Source organism: Prionailurus viverrinus, chromosome E2 (assembly GCF_022837055.1).
Source record: "Prionailurus viverrinus isolate Anna chromosome E2, UM_Priviv_1.0, whole genome shotgun sequence".
NCBI classification, from domain to species: domain Eukaryota; kingdom Metazoa; phylum Chordata; class Mammalia; order Carnivora; family Felidae; genus Prionailurus; species Prionailurus viverrinus.
Genome location: NC_062575.1, coordinates 53,483,582 through 53,510,209, shown reverse-complemented (window position 1 = coordinate 53,510,209; position 26,628 = coordinate 53,483,582). Strand labels below are relative to the sequence as shown.

General features: G+C 56.8%; 2 protein-coding genes across 5 annotated transcripts; one reads left to right on the top strand and one right to left on the bottom strand.

Annotated features, from left to right (window-relative positions):
* Positions 1 to 105: 105 nt before the first annotated feature.
* TMEM143 (transmembrane protein 143) lies at positions 106 to 19,260 on the top strand. 3 transcript variants are annotated; one of them, XM_047837169.1, is made up of 8 exons: positions 113 to 418; positions 767 to 1,007; positions 2,348 to 2,452; positions 10,357 to 10,551; positions 11,374 to 11,501; positions 12,485 to 12,764; positions 17,300 to 17,489; positions 18,142 to 19,260. In XM_047837169.1, exons 1-8 carry the CDS (start codon positions 396 to 398, stop codon positions 18,354 to 18,356), a joined length of 1,377 nt encoding a protein of 458 aa, XP_047693125.1. In that variant the 5' UTR covers positions 113 to 395; the 3' UTR covers positions 18,357 to 19,260. The 3 variants fall into 3 exon arrangements, with proteins under 3 accessions (XP_047693126.1, XP_047693127.1, XP_047693125.1); XM_047837170.1 differs by lacking the exons at positions 17,300 to 17,489; positions 18,142 to 19,260 and adding an exon at positions 14,667 to 15,450 and having other exon boundaries at positions 106 to 418; XM_047837171.1 differs by lacking the exons at positions 17,300 to 17,489; positions 18,142 to 19,260 and adding an exon at positions 15,736 to 16,099 and having other exon boundaries at positions 107 to 418.
* Positions 19,261 to 20,148: 888 nt separating this feature from the next.
* EMP3 (epithelial membrane protein 3) lies at positions 20,149 to 25,191 on the bottom strand. 2 transcript variants are annotated; one of them, XM_047837187.1, is made up of 5 exons: positions 25,169 to 25,191; positions 22,627 to 22,790; positions 22,219 to 22,321; positions 21,211 to 21,351; positions 20,149 to 20,427 (listed from the first exon to the last, which is right to left on the bottom strand). In XM_047837187.1, exons 2-5 carry the CDS (start codon positions 22,702 to 22,704, stop codon positions 20,258 to 20,260), a joined length of 492 nt encoding a protein of 163 aa, XP_047693143.1. In that variant the 5' UTR covers positions 22,705 to 22,790; positions 25,169 to 25,191; the 3' UTR covers positions 20,149 to 20,257. The 2 variants fall into 2 exon arrangements, with proteins under 2 accessions (XP_047693143.1, XP_047693142.1); XM_047837186.1 differs by lacking the exon at positions 25,169 to 25,191 and adding an exon at positions 23,714 to 23,868.
* Positions 25,192 to 26,628: the final 1,437 nt, after the last annotated feature.

The window sequence follows — 26,628 nt, the reverse complement described above, 5'->3', positions numbered from 1 at the left end:
TTGGCTGCGGCCAAGTCCCGCCCCCCGCCCTTTCCCCGCCTACTCGGGAGCGGACACGAGCGGGGGCGTGGCCTCCGCGGACGTTGGGCCGCCCGCCGTTGGCTGGCGGCGCGCGGGAGCCCTGCTCCGACCCAGTCCTCCCGGAGTCTCGCGCCCGCTCCGCCCCCTTCTCTTTGAAGCGCGCGGACACGGAGAGGCTTCCGCAGCGCGTGCGCCGCGCTCAAACAAGGCGAGAGAAGAAAGGCTGGCAGATGGCGCACGCGCGGTTGAGACAGGGCATCCGAGGGAAGATGGACAGCGCGCCGTGACCTAGGCTTTGCGCATGCGTCTTACTGCGGGCTGAAGCCGAACCTTGGGGACCCAGGACACCTTCGTACGCATGCGCAGCAGGCTCAATGACAGTCGAGCGTTGGCTAAGGTGAGGGAGACGGCGGACTGCATGGCCGGGGGAGGGCCGCCCTGCATCCCCTATGTAGCCTTTCCGAGCCTCTCCTATGCTCCTAAGATCCACCTGTTGCTTAGACCCCGCAGAAACCCGTTATACAACTAAAGGGTGTCTGGGCCCGAAAAACGCCCAGGACTCAAAATCTCCGACTCCTGCCTGGGGCGCAGACCAAATGAGCAGTGTGGGAGGGCACAGGCAAGACGGGCTACAAGACTGGCAGATGGGCTGTGTGCCCTGCCTGGGGTATGGACGGTTCCTGGAGGTGGAGAGGGCGCTTTTCCTGTAGATGACCTTTGACCCCTGCCCATTTCCCTTGTTTAGGCTCCAGGGAAAGGGTCTGGCTATGCTGCTGGTGACCCGGGGGGTCTGGGGATCCAGGGTCCGAGTATGCTCCCTGTTGCCCACGCTTCTCGGGCCCCCCCGGGCCCTGTCGTCGCTAGCGGCCAAGATGGGGGAGTACCGCAAGATGTGGAACCCCACGGAGCCCCGCGACTGGGCCCAGCAGTACCGCGAGCGGTTCATCCCGTTCTCCAAGGAGCAACTGCTCCGCCTCCTGATACAGGTACCGCCCGTCCCGGGTCCAAGAGCCCGGGGACTACGACTCCCGGCAGGCATCGCGGCGGCACAGCCCTACGTGCCGCAGAGGGCTCTCCTGGCGCCTCCTGGGAGTTGTAGTTCCCGTTCCCTTTGCGCTCCCAGGTGGGCGTGGCGTTGGAATGCGGCGGGGGTGGGGGGTGGGGGGTGGGGGGCTCTGTGAGCCGCGGATGTAGTTGATTCCAGACTCAAGCTTGTTCTGGGGTCTTGCTTGAATAAGCCTTCTCTGGGGCATGGTTTTTACCTCTGCAAGATGGGTATGATAATCATCCTCATCAGTACTCTTCCTGCTACCTAATAATAATCACCATACTTATGAAGCTTTAATCATAATTATTATCACACTGTTTGAGCTCTTACTGTTTGGCACTGTGCCAAGCATTTTCCATGCATTGTCGGGTCATCAGAACAACCCAGTAAGAGAGACACTTCCGTCATCCGCATTGTACAAATGAGGTAACTGAAGCAGGGGGAGGAAAGTGACTGACTCAAGGCTGTGTCGTTGTGGCCCAGGTTTGCACCGAAGTGGCCTGACCAGAGCAGGGCAGGGACTGTGGTCTATGGTGAGGCATTAGGCACCTGCTCCACTGAGAGTCCTGGTCCGGCTCCAGAGCTAAGCTCCTGCCCCACTGTCATCATCCTACTTGTCATGATTGAGGGTTATCATTCATTCATTTTAAAATTATTGATTGAACACCTGTCTGTACCAAGGCCTGTGCCAGACTGGACCCACAAGCACACACGTAAATCAGACATACTTAGACACACACGCATGTATATGGACACACGATGGCATTAGATTGTCACCATCGATCTCCGACGAAGCGGGTGTGATCCTCAGTTGCTGATAAGGGAACAGGCCTAGAAAGGTAAAGGCGTTCACCTAGGTCACGGAGGTAGGAAGCACAAAGAGTTAAATATGTGTGTTCTGGAGTCAGGCAGGCCTGGCTCGGAGTCTCGGCTTTTTTTTTTTTTTTTTAACGTTTTATTTATTTTTGAGACAGGGAGAGACAGAGCATGAACAGGGGAGGGTCAGAGAGAGAGAGGGAGACACAGAATCCGAAACAGGCTCCAGGCTCCGAGCTGTCAGCACAGAGCCCGACGCGGGGCTCGAACCCACGGACCGGGAGATCAGGACCTGAACCAGGAGATCATGACCTGAGCCAAAGTCTGACGCTTGAGCCACTGAGCCACCTAGGCGCCCCCAAAACAAAATTTTAGAAAGCCCACAGCTGCCAGAGAAAGAAATCCTCCCCGTGAGGAAGGGGAAGGAGGCCTACAGAGGAGTTTTGTTTCCTGGGGTTACAGGAATTCCACTCCAGCCCCGCGGACAAGGCAGCCTTGGAGTTGTTTGCGGCGCACGTGGACTTCTGCACCTTGTTCCACTACCACCACATCCTGGCCCGACTGCAGGTGAGGACGTGGCCCCGCCCACCTTGGCCTTGGGGTGCCTGTGCCCTAACCCATTCATCCGGTACACAACCTGGCTATGCTCTGAGCAGTGATGGTTGAGTGAAGACCCGAGTGAAAACAGGGAGAGAGCCCGATGGGTGTCTGGTGGCCCGGGCGGGGGTGGGGGTGGGGGTGGGCACATTCCAAGCGGGGGGGGGGGGGGGAGCAAGTGCAAAGGCCCTGGGGTACGGGTGTTGGAAGAACCCGACGGGGCTACTGTGCCGTAGATGAAGGCAGAGAGGCATCGGGGGCAAACTGTGCCTGGCCTTGTGGGTAGTGGGGGGGACTTCGCCTTGACTTCTAAGTTAGCTGGGAGGGCTACTGAGCAGAGGAGGGACATACGCTGATTCAGGTGTTAGCGGGCGCCTCCTGGAACAGCCTGTCAGATGCAGGGAGATCTATTCAGAGTCTATTATGTTTGTCCAGCTGAGGGATAATGGCCACCCCAGCAAGAGTAATAGCGGTGGACGCGGGGAAAAGTGGTCTGGACGCTGGTAATGGTTGGAAGGCACTGGCGTTGGGCTGTGCGGGCGGGCGATGGGGGGGGGGGAGGAGAAAGTCAGGGGGTGCCTCCAGTTCCTCTGAAAGAACGGAGCTGCCATTTATCGAGCCGCGGAAGACGGGGCGGGGGCGGGAGGCAGGTCTGTGGGGAAGACGGGAGCTCGGTCTCGCACTCGGGAATCTTCGATGCTTCTAAGCCAGCCTCGTAGAGCGATGGACCCGGATGTGGGCTCTGGCGGTCGGGGGAGGGGGCTGGGCCGGGAAGCATCCCTGGGAGCACTTAGATGGTACTGGACAAGACCACCAAAGGGGTTAGCTTAGCCTGGGATCCGCCCAGCCTTGAGATCAGTATGGGGAACTAGACCCCGGGAGGGGGGCGGCCAAAGAGCCAGCGGGAGAGAGAAGCGGAACCCCTGGAGAGAGGGATGTCAGGAAGCCACATGCTCCGGGTCCCCTTCCTTCCCGGTCCCGGGATGCCGGCTGCGTGGGGGGTCCTGGAGACAGTGATCAGCTTCGGGGATCTTCTGTGAGGGACTCCCAGAGCTCAGAAAAGCCCTTGTGCTCACAGTCGTGGTTTATTGCAACGAAAGGAGGGCGAACAAAACAAAACGAGCAAAAGGAAAAAGGCGATGGGGCCGGGGTGGGGGCAGTGGAGGGGCAGACACAGAGAGAGAGAGAGAGAGAGAGAGAGAGAGAGAGAGAATCCCAAGCGGGCTCCACACTGTCAATGCACAGCTTCGCAGAGATTCGGGGCTCGATCTCACAACCATGAGATCATGACCTGAGCTGAAATCAAGGGTCGGATGTTTAACTGACTGGGCCGCCCAGGCGTCCCCTAAAGATCTTATTTTCGAGGAATCTCTACCCCTAACGGGAGGCTCCAACTCACAAGCCGGAGATCAAGGGTCACATGCCCCACCCACTGAGGCAGCCAGGTGCCCCAACTGGTGTCCAGGATTTTAGGGGGCAGGGGGTGGGGGGAGGGGGTCTGTCAGCGCCTGCGTAGCTGACCTGAGCTACTCAGTCACCAGCCCCCCCAGAGGTCAAACTGCTACTTCATGGCCCGAGGCCCCGCCATAAACCACATAGTTAGCATAGACTAGCTACTGGGCAGGGAGAGGGGAAGAGAAAGAATCCTAAGCAGGGCTTTCAGCGCAGAGCTCGACGTGAGGCTCGATCTCACGCACCCCGAGATCATGAGCCAAAATCGAGAGTCCGACGAGTACCCGACTGAGCCACCCGTTCGAGTGCGTCCGAGGAAGACCCTCCGATCGGGTCTTGGCCTAGAAGTTATCCCAAGAGCCCAGTCGACGGCCGGTCCTTCGGAAGGTGCGGGGTTTGGACACCCCAGGCCTGCTCAGCCAGCCCCTCACTGCTCCCTGCCGCTGCCCTCGGACACGGCCCCTCTCTGCTTTGAGTAGCAGTGACATCGGCCCCTTATTGCTGAGCTCACTCTGGGTGCGCTCGTCGGTCGGCTCCTTCCTGTGGAATCGAGGGGGAGCCGCCCGGAGCCCCGTTTGCAGAGGCAGAAACCGAGGCACTGAGAGGGCCTGGCTGAGCTGCGATTTGCCCCCATGTCCAGCTGCCTCTGAGCACAAGCCCGGGGACCCCAGGAGGCAGGGTTTTTCAAAAACGTTGTTGAAAAAGATCATTTTCTTTATTTATTCATTCATTCATTCATTCATTCATTCATTCATTTTATGATTTAAAAAAAATGTTTTTTATTTATTTTTTGAGAGAGTGCAAGCAGGGGAGGGGCGGGGGGGGGGGGCGGGGACAGAGGATCCGAAGCGGGCTCTGCGCTGACAGCAGAGAGCCCGATGCGGGGCTTGAACTCACGAACTGTGAGATCATGCCCTGAGCCCAAGTCGGGCACTCACCGACTGAGCCACCCAGGTGCCCGCAAAAGCATTTTATTATGTGAACATTTAAACGTACAGGAACACATGGGGCGGTGGGCGGCTCAGTCAGCTAAGCGTCCGGCTTTTGATCTCCGCTCGGGTCATGATCTCACACTCTGTGGGCTCAAGCCCCTCATTGGGCTCCGTGCTGACAGGGTGGGGCCTGCTTGGGAGTCTCTCTCTCTCCCTCTCTCTCTCTCCCATCCCCGTTCATGCTTGTGCTCTTTCTGTCTCTCTCCCTCTCTCTGTGTCTCTCAAAAATAAATAAACTTAAACATTTTTAAGAATTTAAAAAACATATGGAAACATAGAAAACGTATACAGCAGAGATGCATATTTCCACTGAGGTAGGAGATTCTAAGCTGCGATGCTAGGAGGAGAAGGGAAGAGCTATAGAGACAGGTGGGACACATGAGTGACCCTTTGCTGGTGACCTGAGTCCCTCGAGGAAGCGGCCTGGGGCAGGAAAAGAACAGCTAGCTTCATTGTTCACTACCTGTGTGGGTGACCTTGGCAGGTGACCTCCGTCTGCGGCTCCTTTCCCTCATTCATTCATCCGTGAGTGCACAGCAGATATTTCTTGAGCACCTACTGCGTCCTCCAAATGGTTCCAGGCCCCAGGACGTAGTGGTGAGCCTGACCGATGGGCGTCTCTGCCTCACGGGATCACGTTCTAGGGAAGGACCCAGATCTTCAAGACGGCGAAGACGCAGGGGCGCCTGGCTGGCCTGGTCGGTGGAGCATATTCGACTCTTGATCTTGGGGGCGTGAGTTCGAGCCCCATGTCGGGGTAGAGTTCACTTAAAAGAGTTAAAAAAAAAAACAACAACAAGACGGTAAGGAAGTGAAATGCGTGAAGAGGCGCCAAGTACTGAGGAGGAAGTTGCCAGATCAAGCACAGGGCACCCGGTTTATTTGTTTCCAACTGCTGCCATCACAAATCACCGTAAAGCGGGTGGCCGAAAACCACAGAAATTTGTTCTCTCGGAGTTCGGGAGGCCAGAAGTCCAAAATCAAAGTGTGGGCGGGGTGGGTTTCTCGCGGAGGCTCTGAGGGGGGAACCACCCCGTGCCCGGTCCTGGAGGACAGTGACTGTCACTGTCAGCCTTCCTTGGCTCGTAGCCACGACAGTCCAATCTCTGTCTCCGTCTTCACGTCACCTTCTTCTCTGTGGCCCTGCGTGCCCTTCTCTGTCTCCTATAAAGGCCACCGTCACTGGATATAGGGCCCACCCGAATCCAGGACGGTCTCACCCTGGGATTCTTACTCCTTAGACCTGCAAAGACCCTATTTCCAAATGAAGTCAGATTCTGAGGTTCTGAGGGGACACCATTCAACCCTCTCCACCTCGTTAAATTTGAATTTCAGATAAGCTGGGAATAATTTTTTTTTTTTTTTTAGTATAATCATGTCCTATGTAACGCAGTCCTCAAATATTGCACGGGACATACTGAGGCCGAATAATTATTAGTTGTTGATCTGGAAATCAAATCTCACCTGGTCTACTGTATTGAATTTTTTTTTTTTTTTTTGGCTAAATCTGGTAACCCTAAGTAAGAAGAAATTAGTAAACAGGAATGTTTTGCAATTTTAGGGAGAGTAGTCAGGGGAGGCCTCACTGAGGCGGCGACCTTTGAGCAGAGACCAGAAGGAGGCAAGAGGGAGAGCCTTGAGGAGATCTGTGGGAACAGTAAGTGCAAAGGCCCTGCGGCAGGGCTGTGCATGGTGTATAGGAGGGATAGCAAGGAGGCTGGTGGGGCTAGAGCCGAGTGAGCACAGGGGAGAGGGCTGGAGATGAGGGCCCAGAGCCTTGTGGGACACAGTGAGGACTTTGCTTGGACTCTAAGTGATGTGGAAGCCACCTGAGGGCTCTAAGCAGCGGGATGTGAGCTGCCTTTTATTAAACGGGCGCCCTCCGGCGGCTTCCCGGGGAACAGACTGGGTTGGGGCTGGAGGATGGGAGCAGGGCAAGGGCAAGGGGGGGCTCAGACGTGGGGCGTGGAGGAGGAGGGGTGGTGGGAAGAAATGGTTGGATTCTGGATCCGTTTTGAATGGGGGTCCATCAGGGATTTGCCGATGGGTTCAGGGTGGGCACCTGGAAGGATGGGCTTGGACGCTTCTAAGCTGCGTAATGTGGCGGGAGGAGCAGGTCTGGGGAGGGGTCTCAGGACCCCAGTTTGGGACGTAGTGCCTTTGAGAGGATGCCCGTCGGATGCCCGCGTGGAGGCGTCGAGACGCCCGTCGGACGTCTGTGGCCACGCGTCGAGTAGGCTCTTGGCATGTAAGTCCGGCGCTCAGGACCCACCTGAGCAGCAGACTCGGGCCCGTACCCTGCCCTCAGACAGCTGAACTTGGGTGGCAGGGACAGTTGTGAGTCAGACACCCTCCCCCGACGAACAGATACAGCCACACAGTGAACTCCCAGGGTGCAGTTCGTGCCAGCGCGTAACGAAGCTTGACCTTGGTTTCTGAACTGAAGTCTGTGTGCGTATCAGAAAACGCACCCCTTTCCGTCGCCTGGTGCTGTGCACGCGACATTGGCAGCTGCTAGCCCCATGTGGCTCTTTAAATGTGAGGGCGCTGAAATGAAATAAAATTTAGAAATTCCGTCCGAAATTTCAGTTGTGGTCGCCATGTTTCAAGTGTTCCGGAGCCACCGGTGACCAGTGGTGAGGTAATGGATGGTGCAGATCTAGATGTTTCTATCCTTGGAGGCAGTTCTTTTGGAATGTGCTGCTCTAGACCCTTTATTTCCATCTGAAAGGGCGACTGTTCCGATAAATGTATGGGTCGACAGCATCTACAACGGTGCTTATGTTAGACTGGCACATTTGTGCAGTGTACAATGTGCCCAACCACGCAAGGCGGCTCTGCTCAGCCTAAGGAATGGAGGGGGGCTTTTTGAGAGCGAGAAGGGAGCTGGAATACCATAGAAGAGTGGGACTTCAGTCGCAGAAAGGGAAGGAGGAGGGGAGTGGGGGGCAGGGAGAGTCTCTTAACAGCATGTGCAACATCCCTGTGCCTGGAGGAACTAAAACCATTGTGAGCCACCAAGGGGGACCGTGGTGTTAGGTCCCTGGAGGCCTTGCGGGAAGGACACGGTCCAGAGCACGGTCCTACTTCCTGAGGGCAGTGGGAGCCTCGGAATGAGTTTTGCAGGAGATTGACACGGTTACATGTGTAATTCCTGATATGCCACTTCCTGGCTGTGTGACCTCAGGCAGTTCCTTAACCTCTCTGTGCCTCATTTCCCACATCTCTAAACGAGGATAACCACAGGGGCCATCGTCACCTTCTGTGCATAACGCGTGCACAACCTGCTTCAAACAGTGCCCGACACACAGCAAGCGCTATATAACCGCGCGTTATCATTTATTACTGTTGTTCTCGTGGTTCGATGGAATCTTGGCTGCCGTGTAGACAGGACAGGTGGTTGAGGGTGGGGCGAGGGGCTTTGGGGAGGCCACTGAGAAGGCTGCTGGACTCATCCAGGTAGGAAGAGGAGTTGGTGGTGTGGACGGGGTGGGGCCGGTGGGCAAAGGGGGCCTGTTTCGGAGGGAGAATCAGCAGGGTTCAAGGTGTGGGGGAGGGGAGGAGCCGGGGGTCACCAGCGGCCTCCAGGTTTCTGGCCGGAAGCCCTGCGTGGATGTCAAGTGCCCAGCGGAGAATGTAGCGCGGGGCGGATGCTTGCCGAATACCGATTTCTCTCTCTCTCCTCCAGCTCTGAGCTTCCCTCCCTGTCAAACCCCAGCTCTGTCCCGGAAGTGAAATTTCTCAAGGTCACTCTCTGAGTCTGAGAACAGGGGGGACTTCCGGCACAGACGGGGGCTTTGGGCTGCAGTCCCACCCCCCTGGCGCCCGCCCCAGCCCTGGGAGTTGGTTCCAAAGGGGGTTTGCTAGGCTCGGCTGCCAGGTTGTTTCCTGCTCCGTCGTGTCCAAGGTCGTGGGCCTTCCCACCTCCGGACCTCTGCCCAGGCCGTTCCTGCCGCTGGTAGACCCTCTTCCCTTCCGCCAATTCAACCCTGCACTTGGCCCGGACAAGTGGTTCCTTAAGGCTACCTCTCCTGGGAGACACGGAGAGTTGGGCTCGTTTTATGGACCAGTGAGTCCCCTGTGCCGCATAGGCTGGCGTGAGTCACGTGTCTTCCTGAAACCGGCAAATAGGCTAGGCACCCAGCAGTTGGCTCACTCACTCATTCATTTGTTCATCCGTCCATCCGTCCATCCGTCCATCCGTTCAGTCCACCAGTTTTTGCAAGGTGGATAGGGAGGGATGGGTGCATAAGATGAGGTGGGCAGGGGGGAGGCCAGCTTGCGAGGGGCCTTGGAGGCGGTGGAACGACTCTGGTATTTATTCCAAGGGCAGGGGGGAAGCCACCGCGGGGAGAGGGTGTGGGATCTGTTTATAGTCTAAATAACAAATGAGCTCTTGGTGCGACAGTTTCGTGGAGCACGGTGTAGGAGAGGCGAGAGAAGGGGCGCCTGGGTGGCTTGGTCGGTTGAGCCTCCGACTTCGGCTCCGGTCATGGTCTCACGGTTTGTGGGTTCGAGCCCCACGTCGGGCTCTGTGCTGACGGCTCAGAGCCTGGAGCCACTGCTTCGGCTTCCGTGTCTCCCTCTCTCTCTGTTCCTCCCCCACTCTCGCTCTGTCTCTCAAAATAAATAAAAACGTTAAAAAATTTAAAAGAGTGGCGAGAGAAGAAGCCCGATGCAGTTGTTTGGGGGCAGAGGGCAGGTAGCCGGGATGAGAAGGGGTTACTGGAGATGGGGGTGGGGGGAGGGGAACGATGGATTCGAGGACGCCTCGGAGGTCTAGCCAGTGAACTTGCAAAAGGTCTGGACCAGGGGGCGACCACAAGAAAGGAATCAAGGATGCCTCCGAGGTGTCTGATCAGAGCATCCGAATGAATCAGGCAGTGCCCTTTCCTGAAGGGAGAAGCCTGGGGGGAGGGAGAGGAAGGAACGAAGCATTCTCCTTGGGCCGTGTTAGATGTAAGGTGGCGTTTCCAACGGGAGATGTCAGAGATCTTTGAATATGAGAGTCTGACGCTCAGGGTAGAGGCCAAGGCTGACTGGAGGTGGGGGGGGGGGGGGAATAGGTTTGGGAGAGGAAACCGGGAAACGTATTCTCTCTGTGCATCCCTGCGTCCACCTTCCCGTCTGTTACTGGGGGAGGAGGGACAGGACAGACGCTCAGGCCCCAGAACTGGATATTAGGTCCAGAACCTGGAGGACGGGTCTGGGCTGGAGACGCGAGTCGCGCACAGATACCTAGAGACGCACAGAGTGGTGTTTGAAGGCACGGGAATAACGAGGCTATTTAGGGTGCGCTCAGAGAGAGGAAAGGGAAGAGGGCCCGGCACAAGCCCTGGGGTCCCCCTGTCATCTGAGGGATGGGGCCGGGAGCAATCCCTCATGCCGCGCCCTAGCCCGTCTCTCTTCTCTCTGACTCTTTCTCCTCAGGCCTTGTATGACCCCATCAACCCCGACAGGGAGACCCTCGACCAGCCTTCGCTTACGGACCCACAGCGTCTGTCCAACGAACAGGAGGTGCTCCAGGCTCTGGAGCCCCTGCTGGCCCAGGCCAATTTCTCCCCGCTGTCTGAGGACGCTCTGGCCTACGCTCTGGTGGTCCACCACCCTCAGGATGAGGTCCAGGTGCCCGTCTTCCAGAGGCGGACCAAAACACCGGAAGGCCTGGGGGCAGGGATGAGCCTTTGGGAGGCAGAGGCTGCTGGGAGTTGTCCTGAACGCAGGGCGTGAGCCCAGGCAGCGTTCTCGGTGAATTAGACTAGGGCACCTCTTTCCCAGTCGGTCCACTGCCATCGGTTGGAAAAAGGAAACGTAAGAAACGAACCTTTCTTAGGACTAGAGGCTTTCTCGCCATCTGCCAGAAAACTGTGATAATAAGTAATACGAAATGCTCATCCTTAAAGTAAAAAAAAAATAATAATAGTAAAAGTACTATCATCTTCCAAACTCCCCCATTTTAACGATGTTTTTAAGACATACTTTTTACTGAAGTCACATTCTATGTCCCTGAAATTGGAATATAACTTCTAAGTGGTGGTGTGGCCTCGTGTTAATTGGCAATATATTTTCTCTTTCAATTGCTTCATAAGGTGATGGAGGATCCAATCGACAATCATATTACAATATATAAATGCATCAAAGTAAAATGTGTACCTTAAGCTTACACAATGTCACATTGTCATATCTTACAATCGGTGGCATCTTAGATTCTCAGAAATATGGCAGTAAAAATGACTGTGAGGTAAATGGTGCCATCTCAGATAGTATGCCCTTGCGCAGTACACAACACGAGCAACCATACAGGACCACCCTGCCTAAACACCGGGTGATGATAAGCCTGGGAGGAGGGTGGACATCACTGGGAGAAGGGGCATCTAATTCCAGTAACCTGTGCTCTCACCGCAGACCATGCTCATCCGCCTCTGCCTCCTTTGTCCCACTTGTCAGGTGACAGTAAATTTGGATCAGTATATCTACATGCAGTTCTGGGCCCTGGGCCAGCGAGTCGGGCAGATCCCCCGTAAGTCCAGCGTGGGCTCCAAACGTGGCTTCATCAGGTCGCCCCCCGCAGAGAGGTGAGGCGGCCCTTGTTCCCCAGCTGCAGCGAGAGGGAGCAAGGTTAGAGTCGAGAGGGGACTGCAGGTCAGTGTCTGCATTTGGGTGTCTGGGCCCTGGGTGGGAAGTTGAGCAAGGGGGCGGGGAGATCACCCAAATGCCGCCTTTCCTTCCCAGGGGGAACATAAGAACTAGCATTCCCAGGGGAAGAGAAAGGGGAGCGACACTTGTCCCCATTTTCCAAATGAGGAAAGCGGAGCCTCAAGCAAAGGAAGGCCGCATTCTGAAGAAATGGCGCCACCAGGACTCCGATGAGCCTCACATTTTGAACGGAGGCCCTTCAAATACAGAGTAGGGTCAGGAGAACCAGATCTTCCCTTGGGCCTGTAAATTACCCGATCCTTCTGGAAATCAGTTGATCAGATATGGTCACGAATCCAAAACAAAGCAAAACAAAACAACAACAACAAAAAAAACACCGCCGAAGACAAAAAGCCCTCACGCCCCGAAAGCGGCAATTCCGTTTCCAGGAATCTATTCCAAGGAGATATTTATACTTTGCAGGCTGTGTAGTTTAATTGTCTGTCTCTCGCGCTGGATTATAAGCTCCACCAAGGCGGCGATTGTCTCTCCAGAGCTTCGTAGCACCCCCTGGCACCTAGCAGGCACTCTAAGTTACAAGTAGAATTTGAATTTGAAAAAATAAAAATAAAACAACAAAAAAAACCCAGAACTAAAGAAAAGACAGTCTATTCAGCTCTCATTTACCAAGCCCAGGAAACCAGAAGCCATGGTTGTGTCCAATAACCGGGGATTGCATTGTTCAGCTGACGCCCTGTGGTTGGACCCTTGGCGTAGGTCTGACTTTCCTCCCACCACCTTGGGGTAGCAGCCTTGAAAATGACCGCGTTACTGCAGAGCTAGAGAGGGCGCCCCGGGGGGGCTGGAGGGGGCTCCCCGGGGCGGTCCTGACCACCTCGCCCCTTCTGTCTTGGTCCGTCAGGAGGTACTTCAAGCGGGTGGTGCTAGCGGCCCGAACGAAGCGGGGGCACCTGGTGCTGAAGAGCTTCAAGGACACGCCGCTGGAGGGTCTGGAGCAGCTGCTGCCCGAGCTGAAGGTGCGCACGCCCACCCTGCAGCGTGCGCTGCTCAACGTCACGCTTTTCGTCTCGGGCGTGGTGTTCTTTGTCAACGTGGGCATGGTGGTGCTCTCGGACCTCAAGATGGCCACCTCCCTGCTGCTGTTGCTCTTTGCCGCCTTCATGGGCCTGCGGGCCTCCAAGGTAAGGGGACTGCCCGCCACGCTTCTTGGGTCCCTGCCTCTGCGCGTTCGTTCGGCCCCAAGGTCAGGCCACCCTCTATTTTGGTTTATTTCCGGCGTTAATCTGCTTCATGCCTTCCCTCCTTCCCTCAGTCATTCTTCCTTTCCCTCCCGCCTCCTTTCCTTCCTTCCTTCCTTCCTCATCCTGGCCGGGGCGTCGTTATCACCAGGCGAGCTGTTTTATCCGGGCAGCCTCCCTGAGCTCCAGCCCGAATGGACTCAACGGGAAACTGGGCCTGGGACCCGGGAAACTATATTTTTAACACACTCCCTTCCTGATTCTGCTACATGTGAATGCAGGGCCGCCTGGTACAGTTGCACAGGTTGTTCACCATCCAAGGATTCAGAGCTGAGGGCCTGGCGGCGGGGGGTGGGGTGGAGCTGAAACCTAACTTGTGCCCTGTGTGCTGTCTTGAGGCTGAGTCGGCCGGGGGAGAGGGGCTGCCCTCTACCAATTCTCCCCAGGGTTGGCACCGGTCCCAGGAGTGTGGACTGGTGTGTGGAGTCCATTGTGCTTGATCATTCACTCACTGGTTCATTGGTTTTCAAGCTGTTTACAGCCATCCCAGCAGGCTCTTAGGACAATGATAATAAATCCCACAGATAATAGCCAGGCTGTGCTGGCTGAGAGGGTGAAGGGCTGGGGGTGGGGGTAGCTGCTGAGGACCAGGGGTCAGGCAGGATCTAAAGGAAGCTTTTTTTTTTTAATGTTTATTTATTTTTGAGAGAGAGAGAGAGTGTGCAGGGCAGAGAGAGAGGGGGACAGAGGATCCAAAGCGGGCTCCTTGCTGACAGCAGTGAGCGCAGGGTGGGGCTCGAACTCACAAACCATGAGATCATGACCTGGGCTGACATCAGTCAGCCTCCTGTTTGAAAGGGGAGGAGTGAACCCGGTGGAGAAAGGGGCTGGGCAGGCACAGCGTGGGGGGGGGGGGGGGGGGGATCTCGCAGGGCTGGAGTCCGGGGTCCAGGGTGGAGAAGTGAGGCCCTAGAGAGTGGCAAGGGCCTTGAATGCCAGAATAGGGACCCTGGGGTTTAGCCACTGGGCAGCAGCTGCTATGGAAGAATTGCAGGCCCCGAGGGAGCCTGCAGCCTCCATGGAGGGGGTGGGGCTATGAGACCAAGAGCAGGGAGGCTGGGAAGGGTGTCAAGTGGTCTGGGGGGGCACCCAGAGTCCCAGCCCCAGGGGGACCATCCGGCCCGCCTCAGAGGCCCCTATTTATTTATTTTATTTTATTTGTTCAAGTTTATTTATCTATTTTGAGAGAGAGAGAGAGAATGAGCATAGCAGTAGGGGAGAGGGGGGACAGAGAAGGAGAGACAGAATCCCAGGCAGGCTCCGTGCCATCATCAGCACAGAGCCTGACGCGGGGCTCGAACTCACGAAAACGTGAGCCGAAATCAAGAGTCGGACGCTTAACGGACTAAGCCCCCCGGGCGCCCCTCTGAGGGGCCCAGTTCCAAACCCGGTTCACTAGTTAATGTGACACATCCGTTAAATGTTTTCCCACGCTCTGGGCGGAGCCTCCAACCCTTGACCGTGAGCCCTCCCAGCCTCCTTCCAGCCGCCCCTCCCCGTGCACACTTGTTCCCTCCTGTGTGTCGGTGGCTCCCAGATATCTGTCTCTGGTGCAGGCGTCTCTCCCAGTCTCCAGCCCCCCACCCCACCCGCCCCCTGGACACGCCCGAGCCCTTCCCACGCGCCCCACATCCCACTGAGCTCAGGATCCTTCCTCCCCAACCCCCCTTCATCCCGAGCCCCTGTCTAAGGGGCCGGTCTCAGGTGATTTGGCCGCGACAGGCACGTCCCTCTTTCTTTCCCCCCCTCAAAGAGCTCATGCACTTCTGGCGTTTCCGCCGACAGCTTTCTTCCATCTCCCGGATCGGATGCTCCGCGCCCAGCCTGGGGCCGCCAGCTCCGGGCCCCCTTTGCCCTCCCCTCCAGCGGCGGCTCCCCACACACCTGCTCCTCGTCCTGGTTCTCTGTCTGCAGAGGGCCCTGTGCCCCCTGTCACCGGCTAGACCCTGAGGCTGCCCTCGCCCTATCCCCTAGTCTGTCCTTCCTGCCCCGATATTGTGCCCCGTCTCGTTCCCTCTGTCCTGGCCCCAGCCCAGGCCTTCCCAGCCTCCCCATCGGTCCCCTCCAGCCCATCCCCGAGGTCCCCGGAGCTGGCCCTGGTTCAGCGTGGGCCCCCTCAGCTCAGCACAGAGCAGGGCCGGGCTCGTTGAGAAGCAAGCATCCCAGAGATCTCTCCCTGGAGGGAGACATGCGGAGTCGCAGTGGACACTGCAGGAGCCTGATGACACAGCTGCCCATCTGGGGGACGCGGTGTCCTTGAGGACTGAGCCTTGAGGATTGAGGCAGTGAGTGTTTTCTAAGAGCAGCCCAGGGGTGACTTGGCTTGTTCTGAGGCCCCAGAGGCCCAAGAGAGAGGGCAGCTCGGGATACTGTTCAGGGGTTAAATTGGCTCATCGGCACGGGCTGCATTCAGAGAGGAGGAGCAGGAGGCCAGCGGGAGAAACCTTCAGGGGCCGGGCCACACAGGGCCTTGGCCAAGGAGCTCGGGCTCTCTGAGGGCGCTGGGGAGCCACGGCAGGGCTGTGAGCAAGGGGGGAGCGGGGTCAGTTCTGGGGCTGTGCAGAGACATACCGGAAGGGGCAGAGGCCGGCGGGAGGAGGCCATGCACCAGGCGGCTGGGAGAGGAGGGGACAGCACAGAGAGGGGGAACCGGCAGGCCAGGAGGTGGGCTGAGGGGAGGCGTTTTGGTTGTTGAAGGGAACACCCAGGTGGCAGCCGGTGTGTCCTCAGCAAGAGGCCCGGCCTCATCTGCGTGCCACGGAATGTGGCGTGACCTGCTCACTTAACGTGAGAGAATTCAGCTCCATGAGCTTGGCCGAAACAGACACAAAACCCAACGTGTATTTCATCCCAGACCGTCCCTAACACGCGCCCTTCCTACACCTCGCCTTCAACCGAAGCGATGGCGATTCGTTCCAACGCAGGGACGCACCCCGTGCCGGGCTGGGCTCGTAAGAAGAGGGGGCACGGTCGCGCACAACCGTGTCATCGGTCCCTGGCAGTGTGATCTGAGCGATTTCCACGGCTGGGCTGCCTTCAGAGGCATTTCACCTTAGCTCTCCGCGCAAGATGGGCAGACAGCCCGTGCATTTAAAAGATGGCAGCCTGGGGCGCCTGGGTGGCTCCGTCAGTTAAACGTCCAACTTCAGCTTACGTCGCGATCTCATGGTTCGCGGGTTCGAGCCCCGCGTCGGGTTCTGTGCTGACGGCTCGGAGCCTGGAGCCTGCTTCACATTCTGTGTCTCCCTCTCTCTCTACCCGTCCCCCCACTCACACTCTGTCTCTCTCAAAATAAATAAACATAATAATTTAAAATTTTCTTAAAATAAAAATATAAAAAAATAAAAGACAGCAGCCAGCCTGGAGCGTGGACGAATATTCCATAGTAGCTGATGTTGAAACGCCCTGGCCGTTGTGGGCCTGGCTTCGTGCCAAGAGCCTGCCTCTTAAACCTCTTGTTGACTCTCTGACCCTTTCCTGCCATCTAGCCGGGCTCACTGATAGTGTTCCCCGAGGATTTAGGTTTGGGCCAAGGGCTCACAGTTGGCCCCAGCCTGCCAGGCTATGGGACCCAGCAGTGTTGAACTCATTTTGTGGCTGAATGGAGGAATCTGAGTGGAGGATTCTAGCGTGAGCCCCAGAGGGCACTGGTGGGCTCTCAGTTCCTTCCTTGGGGGACCCCAAGCATGGGGATCGGGGTCCGGGAGAGGAGGGGGCAAAGTGTGGAGAAGGAGGCCCCAGACTTCTTTCCCTCAAGGAGGTTTGGAGTATTTGTTTTCTGTTAGCACTTCTCTTGACAATTTCATATGTAAACCCTTCTTCTTACTATGGAAGAAGTTCAAACAACTGTGGGATTAAAAGCACTTGATGAGCTCCTGGGCATCCCCGAGTCTCTAATTATCAAACAGTCAATCCGGGTCCACCTACACGCCCCCTGCCCTCCCACCACTGGGTTATTCGGAAGCAAATCCTAGACATGCCCTCTGGAAATACTTTAGTGTGTGTCTAAAAAGATAAGGACTTAAAAAAAAAAAGAATCACTGTAGCAGAAAGTTCCAAGGCTGCAGCTCAAATGGTCTGGAAACCCTTGAGCAAATCCATTACTATGTGGCTCAGCTAAGCAGACCAGTGAAGCGGTTGCTAAAAGCTGTCGGTGGCCTCGGGGTCAGTGGGGCGGGAGCGAGTGTGTGTGTGTGTGTGTGTGTGTGTGAAAAATACAAATACCCGGGCACCAGCCCCGGGGACCTGAACCCGAAGAGGTCCGGGGAGGGCCCGGGAGCCCGCGGAAAGGACCATGCCAGCGTTGAGTGGCCGGGGGTGGGGTGGGTGTCGGGGTGGGGGGCGTGGGGCCCCGGGCGGCCCTGCCCCCTCCCACCCCGTCGCGCCGCTGAGCCCGCGGGGCGCTGTCCCGCCCGCAGATGTTCGGACAGCGGCGCAGCGCGCAGGCGCTGGAGTTGGCGCACATGCTCTACTACCGCAGCACCTCGAACAACTCGGAGCTGCTCAGCGCCCTGGCCCTGCGCGCGCAGGAGGAGCACGCCAAGGAGGCCCTGCTGGCGCACAGCTTCCTGGCCCGGCTGCCCCGGACCGCCCGCGGCGCGCCGGAAGGTAGGACTTGTCCCCGGGGCCCCGCCCCCGCCCCATCCCATCGCGGCCCAGAACTGACGTGGCCCCACCTGAAACGAACTCCATTCATACCCTACACGGTCAAGACTCCGCCCCCCCATTCCCAACCGGCCCCACCCCATTGAGGACACCACCCCCCACCCTCACCGCGCAGGCCCAGTACTCCCGGTTCCTACGGGCGAGTCTGACCTATAACATGCCAGGTGACCTCGGCGCCCAGCATGCCGATGGGAACCCCTGAACCCAGCTTCCGATCTTGATAGATCTGGTCCCTCCCTGGGGTGACCGACTGCCCTATCCTGACCTCCTCCTGGATTAGGGTCATCAGTCTCCTGTTGTGGCATGCCCTCCTTTGCTCCCACCTTGCCCAGCGCTCCTTCCAAAAGAGGCTCTTGCCCCCTCCCCCTGGGAGCCCCAGGTTGACAGGAACCTCCACCCTTCCCTGAACAAGAGGCCCTGACTTGTCCCTAGACGAGAGCCCCAGAGTCGGACCCTTCCTAGCCTCAAGCGGACCTCTAGGCTGCTCCCAAACCCGGACCCCTTGTATTCCTTGTCCTGCGCCCTCCCTGCTGTCCCTTCCGGGTCCTTCCAGGCCCCAGTCACCTCCTCACAACACCTGCTTCTCCCCCTGCAGAGACCTCCCTGTGGCTCCAGTCCGAGGTAGAGAACTGGCTTCTGGCCCAGTCGGGCTGTGACGTGGCCTTCAACGGAACTCGGGCCCTGGCCCACCTGCAAGCCCTGACCCCCAGCATCGGGATGTACCCGCCCCCGGGTTTCCCCAAACTAGACGCGTTGCCTGCAGTCGTTTCCGAGTCCCCCCGGTCCGCACCCAGTAGTGACAAGCCCTGAGCGAAACCACTGCCCAGCCTCGCCCAGCCACCTGGTTAGGAACTAAGCCCCGCCTCCTCCACGCTGAGCTGTCAATCACAGCCGCTTCTGCTTTGCCCCTCCCCAACTTCCACTTACCCACAAGCAATCGCTTTCGTTACTCCGTATTCTCAGACAAAGCCGGCAATTGAGGCAGCCTAGGGTTGCTAGGCAAGCCCCCGCCCCAGCGCAGCCAATCTAAGCTTTTTGGCTTCGGCGGCGGTTCCATCGCTTAGTCCCACCCCCGCCGTAAACATCCAAACGGGGTTCGGCCGAGGAGGAGTGTCAGCCAATCAGAGCTGCTCAGTGCTACGAACCACTGGGCACAGTTGTTAGACTGTATCTTCCCGAGGCCAGAGATCATTGTCTTTTTAGCCCGCTCCGGGCTGGGCTAACTGCCCAACTTGCTCGCCGAGGCGGGGCCCCAGCCCACGGCCAACTGGAGCCGCTCAGCCCTGCTCTCTGGCAAACTGCCAACGACAGCTGCCGGGCACCAGCAGCCCTGGGCTGTCAGTTGGCGCTGCGTAGAAGAAACCAGTCAACATTTCCAAAAGGAAACCTGATCTTTCCATGAATTGACGCTGCCGATAAAGGCAGGCTATCTGGTCAGCTGCTGATCAGCTTGTCCAGGCTGAAGGGGTTGCGAGCCTTGTGTCGGGCAGAAAACCGCGGGTCAGGAGGAAGCAGCGACTACCCTCCCTCCAAGACGCATTTCCAACTCAGGCCCCAACAACCTCAGGTGCCTTTCCTGCCCGGGCCCCTCACCCTTTCGGCAGAAACTACCTCGGTCTGGATCTTTCTTCCACCAGTGGCCTGTGCAATATTTATTGGTCTATCAATTTCGCCCTCGTCCTCTCTCCCAAAGGAATAAATCGTGTGCAATGAATCTGGATGAGTGGGGGTAGCTGCAGGGGTTGGAGAGAAGGAAAGCATCAGAATCCTTGAAGGAAGAGACTGGGTCTTGGGGAAAACTGCATTTGGGTGGGTCCTAGGCAGAAAAAGCTGTCACCCTAGGGAGAGACTGGGTTCGCAGTTGGTGAAGGAGACTGCCTGTGGTAACGGAAGAGGATCTGAGAGAAAACCTGGCTCCCCAAAAGACTGGGTCTTATGAGCAAGGGAGATAGGACAGCCATGTGCCGTTGTGCAAGTTGTTCACTGCCAAAGGCACACAAGCCAGGGCACCGGTGGAGGTAAAATCCAGCCATCCCTCCACCCCCCACATGCCTCCTAATGGGCTGAGTAAGCCTGGAGAAGGGGGGGGGGGTGGCAGCTCATTTTTACTAAGGTGTCATATGGGTTAGAGGCAGAATTGGATGTGGGAGGGGAAAGAAGAGGGGTTGTCCTAATGAGAGAAGGAGACTGAGTTCCAAGAAGGAAATAGAAAAGTGTCTTCGGTGGGGGGGTGGGGGCCGAGACCAACAATCTAGAACAACACACATCCTGCCTGGTTGAGAGAAAGACACCCTTGTACAAGGAAAGAGGACAGGAAACCCACAGTCTTGGTTCTTCCCCACAAGTGCCTAGAAGTCTAGACTCAGGAGGAATCCTGGGACGGGAGGGCCCAGGGCCCCCGATCTGTGTAAGGGGAAAGGCGGCTGGGACACCGGGCCCCTGTGTCTTGCTTTAGAAGGGAGGCCCGGAGCTGTGCATTCCGAAGGCTGCTGCTGGAGCGGCTGTCCCCGGTTTAGGAGACCTCAGAAGTGAGCGACCTGGGTTCCTGGAGGAGGCAGGAAGGAAGGAAGGAAGGAAGGAAGGAAGGAGACAGAGCGGGCGGTTAAACGGTGTATTGGTTTTATTTTCTGGAGGACGCGGCGGGGCCGGGGCTTCGGGGTGAGACCGAGGGTCCGGGAACGGGCAGGGGGCTGCAGGGCGACGCGGGGCCCTCACTCCCGCTTCCGCAGGTGGATGTAGATGACGCCGCTGGCCAGGGCGAGGGGGAAGGCCACCCAAGCCAGGGCGAAGCAGTAACCGAAGCTGCCCCCCGCCGGGCGCTCCGCCAGGATCTCCTCCGCGTGAATGGCGTAGATCAGCGCCCCCGTAAACACGGCCACGCCTGCGGGGAGACGGGAACCGGGTGGCACGCAGTACCCGCAAGAAGACTGCATTTCCCAACAACCCATGGGGCAAAGAAGCCTCGGGAAGGCCCGTGCGCAGCACCGCTGCCTTCTGGGAGTTGTGGTTCGCTGCCTCCGCGCCGTGCAACGAGGCTACTGCAGATTGGCTTTGGGCAATTCAGTTCGTCTAGCTGGGTGCCCCTTACTCATCCATAAAATGGGACGATAGTATCCATCCATCCATCCATCCATCCATCCATCCATCCATCCCTTCAAGGAATGTTTTTTTATGCCTTGCTACGAACTAAGCACGCAAATAGTGATTTAAGACGGCAGGGGCTTTGTAGGAACCTAAGAAGATACGATTCCCGAAGCCGAGGACTATGATCACTTAGCTCTTTGCAGCCGAAGTCAAGAAAATTGAAAAGCACGTAAACTCCCTTCTGAAGTGTCTGATACACGGTGGGTTATAAAACCACTACCATTATGATTCAGAGTTGTCTCCTGGAGTATTACTTAGCCACTGCCTGTGCCCTCCCATCCCTGGGATCTACATTATTTACCCACACCACCCTCCCCAGCTCTGGCTCCTTGAAGCTCTAAGTGTCAGTTTCCACATGACTCAGAGACACAGACTGCAAACCACGGAATCAGTGAAAACTACTGATTCCCTGGCAGAGAGGTAGCCCACAGAGGCACTTCAGGTGGCCCCTCCCTCCCCTTCCCTTCCTCGCCTCCCCTCCCCTCCCCTCCCCTCCCCTTCCCCAGGGGGCAATGCTCACTGGTGCAAAGCTGGCAGAGGCCAGTGGCATAGAATAGCCCCCCTCGCCGCATGGTGTAGAGCTGGAACATGAACAGGATGAAGGACAGACAGCAGAGGATGAGGGACAGCACCATGAGGACCTGGACCGCCTTCAGCCAGCCTGCAATAAGGAGAGAGAGGTGGAAGTCACAGTAGGTTCCGGGGTTCCGGCTCTGTCCGCTCGCTCACCGCCCCATTGCGGGCCATACAAGTTTGGTGGCCACTTCTATTGACCTTGATTCCCGGAACTTTGCTGAGTCCCCTTATCAGTGCTCAAAGCTGCTTTGAAGAGTCTTTAGGCTTTTCTACATGAACACGTCCCCTGAGAATAGAGACCTCTTTTTTTTTTTTTTTTTTAACGTTTGCCTCTCCCATCTTTACACCTTTTATTTCTTTTTTCTTGCCCTGTTGCGTTGGCTACCTCCAGGACAACACCGGAGAGCACCGGTGAGAACAGAAGTTCTGGCTTCGCTCTCTGGGGAAAAGCGTTTAATCTCTCACTTCCAAAAACTTAAAGGGGTACAGTGCCACTCCCTTCTAGCTCAAATACATCATCAGCAGCACACCCTCCCCCCCTCCCCACCACCTTGTTCAGGACTTGGAAAGATTCAACCCCACTCTTTTGTTGGAACTCAGATGAATTGGTCCCAGCCATCCATTCCAAACACCAGTCTTCTCTCCTTAGAACTTCGAGAACATAATTCTACCTTCTCAGAATCTTGGGAGCTCTCTCCCCATTCCTTAAACCTATAGCATGTGGCCTCCACTCTTTCTGAATCAAAAGGGAGGGGGGCCTTTAGCCGATCCTCCTTAGAACATGAGCATATCACCCCCTACCACCCAGAAAAGTGGGTCATAATCAGCCCCACTCACTGAGCATTGGGGCCCAGACCTGCCCTCTCAAACTCTGAAGGGTTCCTAATTCTTGATTCTGGGAAGAGACCGGGGTTACCCCTCCCCTGGCAGACGGGTCCCCGATGCCCCTCACCATTCTCGCTGACGTTGCTGCAGGCCCACGTTTTGTTGTCATTGTTCCATGTGCAGTCATACCAGAGGTTCAGGGACTCCTTCCCCGGGAGGGTCCACCAGGACTGGGATGGACCAAGAGACAAGGGCAGGGTTAGGAAAGGCAAGTGTGCAGGGTCAGGGAGATTGTGGGGAGGGTTAGGGAAAGGGTGAGGGGCTGGAGGGCGCTGAACTGGGGGCAAAGCATGGATTTAGTGAGAAGGGGTGGGGGGGGGGGACAGTCAGGGCAGAAAAGGGCAGGGGAGACGCATCCGAGGCAGGGCTCAGAAGGAGAGATGCTAGGGAAAAGGGGCGGGGCCAGAGTGGCTTCAGAAGAGGGGCGTGGCGGGAGCCTTCGGGAGAAGATAGCCCGCTGCTGGAGTAGGCTTACCTTGTCCAAAGTGGCCACGAAAAGCAGGATGAGAATGAGGATGTGAAGGGCAGAGACCACCAGCAGGAGGAGGGACATGGCTACGTGGAAGCCGGCGATGGGGAGTTGTCAGGAGATGGCTGTTTCAGGAGGTTGGGACAGGGGTGGCTGAGCCCCCTCGGATCCTGGTGGAGAAGGGGGCTGAGTCCAGACTCCAGGGCGTGATGGAGGAGAGGGGCCGGGAACCCGGACCCTTTGAGTCTGCGCGGGGAGGAGGCTGGGGGCCTGAACTCCTGGATCCCCCAGGGTTTGAAGCAGGCCAGGGGTGGACTCGGGTCCAGGAGTGAGTTGGACCAGCAGTGTCTCCTCAGAGTCCTGACCCTGGGCACATATGGGCCAGGATATGAAAATTCAAGTTCATGCCATCCCAGGTTCATCAGAAGCTGGGGGCTTCCCCCAGAGACAGGCATCCTTGACTCACGCCCCTCCTCTCCTGGGGTGTGGGGGGGGTGGGGGACCGGTGAGTCACCCGGTGACTCATCCCTCCCCCCCACCCCTGCCTCCAAGCACCAGGGAAACCCCAGCCCCTGGCTATGCCCACGAGGTCCCCACCCCACCCTGCTGCCAGACTGGCGGTGCCAGACTGGTGCCTGCTGAACATCTTCTGGGGAAAATGGGCAAGATCCAGGTTGGGGGTAGCAGGCTGGGGTTGGGGCGGGGGGAGGCTTGAAAAGAAGGAGCCAGCCTCCCAGGACCCTTCAGTGTCTAGAACGGGGTGGGGGGGCGGGGTGCCTGGAGGTCCCCCAGACTTGGGGTGTACCCGGGCAAAGCCCTGGGCTCAGCGTCCTCAGGAGAGAGTGGACGGCCGTGGGGAAAAGCTAAAGAAAGTTTACCAGTGGAGGGCTCTGCTGAGAACCCCCAAACCTTGCAGGGCCCCACCCCTTCCCGAATCTCCACCCCAAGTGCTAAGAGATCACTTCTTAAATTACAAGGATTTCCATGGGATCTGAGAGTGGGGGCGTCTCTCCCAGCCTGGGGTTATTCCCAAACTGCTGCACTCCCAAATAAAGAAAGAAATCCCAGTCCGCATAACGGACTGGAAACTTACCGCGAGCGGCAGAAAAAGTCAGAGCTGGAGTCCCGTCCTTTGCTTAGGGCCTCCGCGCCCCGCCCTTCTCCCTCCTTCCCCCCTCTCGAGGCCCCCGCCTCTCGCCTCTCCCGCCGCCTTCCTCCCTCCCTCGCTCTCTCCTCTGGCTCTCTCCCCCCTTCTCCCCCTCAATCCGGAACTCTCTCTTTCTCTCTCCCTCCTTTCCTCCCTTTTTCTCTCTCCTTCTGCCTCCTGTCTCTCCAGTCCTCACTGCCTACACCTCCTTCTTTCGCTCTCTTCTCACGCTCCTGGTTTCTCTCTCCGCTCCTCTCAATATATACTGACCCTGTTATACCCACCCGCGCCGCGCCCAGCCCAGCTGAGGTCTGCAGCCGGAGGGAGGGCCTAAGCACTTGGGTTCCTTATTCTCTGGGCCCCCACCCACTGCTCCCAGACAGGCATCTTCTGGGGCTCCCTCCCAGGACTGAGCTGAGAATTTGGAGCCAAGGGAGCCGAGCAGGGCCAGGGTGGGGCAAGAATCAAAGAGTGGGAGGGCCCGGTTCTCAGGCCTCTGCTCTGGGTCTTGCCCCGGCCCCGGATGTCTGCTTTCCTTGATGGGGCTTAGGACTGGATACTCTGAGGAATGGGGGTCTGGCGGAGGAGACCAGACCAGGCGGAGGTCTGGTTGAGAGCTGGGAGAGTTGGCCCGATAGTGGGAGTCAGGGGATGGAAAATGGGAACACGTCAAACTCTGGAAGGGGGCAGGCGGTGGGATTTAATCCGGGTGCCACCATTTCCTGCCTGGGGGTCCTTGACCAATGATTTAAACTCTCTGAGCCTCGTTTTCCTCATCTGTGATATGGGTACAATGATACTGATAATACTGACAAGATACTGGTCGTCATACTTTGGATACTTATTCTAAATGAATAAGGTAGGGGCGCCTGGCTGGCTCAGGTCACGATCTCACGGTTCATGGGTTCGAGCCCCTCGTCAGGCTCTGCACTGACAGCCAGGAGCCTGGAACCTGCTTTGGATTCTGTATCTCGCGCTCTGCTCTCAACAATGAATAAGGAAACATTTAAAAAGACAAATGAGGGGCGCCTGGGTGGCGCCGTCGGTTAAGTGTCCGACTTCAGCCAGGTCACGATCTCGCGGTCCGTGAGTTCGAGCCCCGCGTCAGGCTCTGGGTTGATGGCTCAGAGCCTGGAGCCTGTTTCGGATTCTGTGTCTCCCTCTCTCTCTGCCCCTCCCCCGTTCATGCTCTGTCTCTCTCTGTCCCAAAAATAAAAAAAAAAAATAAAAAATAAAAAAAAAATAATAAAAAGACAAATGAATAAGGTAATACCAGTACACTAACACACCTACACGTTCAGGTTCATTCCTTTCTTCATCAAACATTTATTGAACATCTGTTAGGAACCAGGAGGTAAGAATAAAGAAAACAGAGGCAATGCCTGCTGTTACGGAGCTTACCTTCCCTGTAGGAGCAGACTTTAAAGAGAAAACCCATCAATGAAGACTGATCTATTGCAGCCAGTGCTAAGTGCTTTTCAGGAAATAGAGTGGAGGTGATAATGACCACGTGGGAGGAGCCTACTTTAAACAAGGTGATCAGGCAAGACCTCTGTGAGGAGGTGATCTCTGAGCTGAGACCTGAGGACAGGACAGTCATTTCAGTGCTGGAGGAAGGGAAAAGTGCAAGACTCCGGAGAACAAGCTCAGGTTGTCCGGGGAGCGGACAGAAGGGCCAGTGTGGCTGGAAGAGAGGGAGCTGGAGGGAGTGGTAGGAAGAGAAATCAAGGAGGGCCCTTGAAGAACTAGGGGAGGAGTTTGTATTTTATTCCAAGTGCATTGACAAGCCATTGGAGGGTTTTAAACAGAAGAGCAGCACCAGGGACTTAATGTTAACTATTTATTATTATTGTTGTTGTTGTTGTTGTTGTTGTTATTAAGTTATACCTGCGTCTCTTGGAAGGTTTGGGTGCTAGTGAAAAATTAGAATAAGGGACCAGATGTCTGGGGTCCTGATAAAGAATTGAGTTGGAGAACTGAAATTCTAGGTTCCTACAAGGGAAGGAAACTGGCCGATATAGGGTGGCTGGGTATCTTGATGGGGCAGGAGAGTGGATGGTCATCTTGGCTCCCTGAAGGGGTGAGGGCTGGGCAATTCAGTGACTAGGTGGGTACTCAGGAGACCCAGAAACTGGGGCACCAGTATGGCAGTCTATAGAGGCCAGTGGGCAGCATTCCAAACTGCTACACTCAACAGCTGTGAGTTAGGACAAGTTACTAATAACCTTTCTATGCCTGTTTATCTGTAAAATAGGGCTAATAATAGTAAATACATCATAGGGTATTTCTTAGACTGTCGGGCACATTGTTATACCAACCACTGGAACCCTGAATGGAGGTAGTACTGGGGGACTCTAGTTCAAGGTCTCTAGGATTGGGGGGAAGGAGAAAATTCTTGGGTCCATTGGGCCCCAAAGGCTAAACAGTTGGGAACACAAAATGAGGGTTCCTGGGGGGTGGGGAATAAGTAGTCCCAAACTTAAGTCTTTGAGAAGGACACAGACTGGGGGCCAGGGTCACTGAGAAAAAAAATGAGGCTGGAGGGTCACGTGATCTTCATGGAGCGCAGGCACAGGGAACCAGACTGGCCCCGGAAAGAGTCTGGAAACCAGGGGCTAGGGAGATGGAACTGTGAGAGAGCAAGGTGGAAAACAGGAGGCTAGGGCTCGAAATCAAGTTCCCGGAGTGCAATGAGAGCCAGACTTGGGGACCTTGGGAACGTGGAGGAGGTCCCTCGTGCTAGGACCCTGTGGAAGAGGGAGAACCAGGGAGCCCCAGGGCGGTAACGGGATCTCCCCGTCCTGGGCCTCCAAGGCTTCGAGCTGAGCTGAGCGCCCGCGGGCTGCTTCCTCCCACAGGAA

Excerpts from the sequence above, each read along its gene's own strand:
- TMEM143 (XM_047837169.1), top strand. The coding sequence starts at position 396 with ATGACAGTCGAGCGTTGGCTAAG. Across the intron at positions 419-766 it reads ACAGTCGAGCGTTGGCTAAG|GCTCCAGGGAAAGGGTCTGG; the intron begins GTGAGGGAGACG and ends TCCCTTGTTTAG. Across the intron at positions 12,765-17,299 it reads TGGGCCTGCGGGCCTCCAAG|ATGTTCGGACAGCGGCGCAG; the intron begins GTAAGGGGACTG and ends TCCCGCCCGCAG.
- EMP3 (XM_047837187.1), bottom strand. The coding sequence starts at position 22,704 with ATGTCCCTCCTCCTGCTGGTGGTCTCTGCCCTTCACATCCTCATTCTC. Across the intron at positions 21,352-22,218 it reads CAGCAACGTCAGCGAGAATG|GCTGGCTGAAGGCGGTCCAG; the intron begins GTGAGGGGCATC and ends TCCTTATTGCAG. Across the intron at positions 20,428-21,210 it reads CCTCTGCCAGCTTTGCACCA|GCGTGGCCGTGTTTACGGGG; the intron begins GTGAGCATTGCC and ends GTCTCCCCGCAG.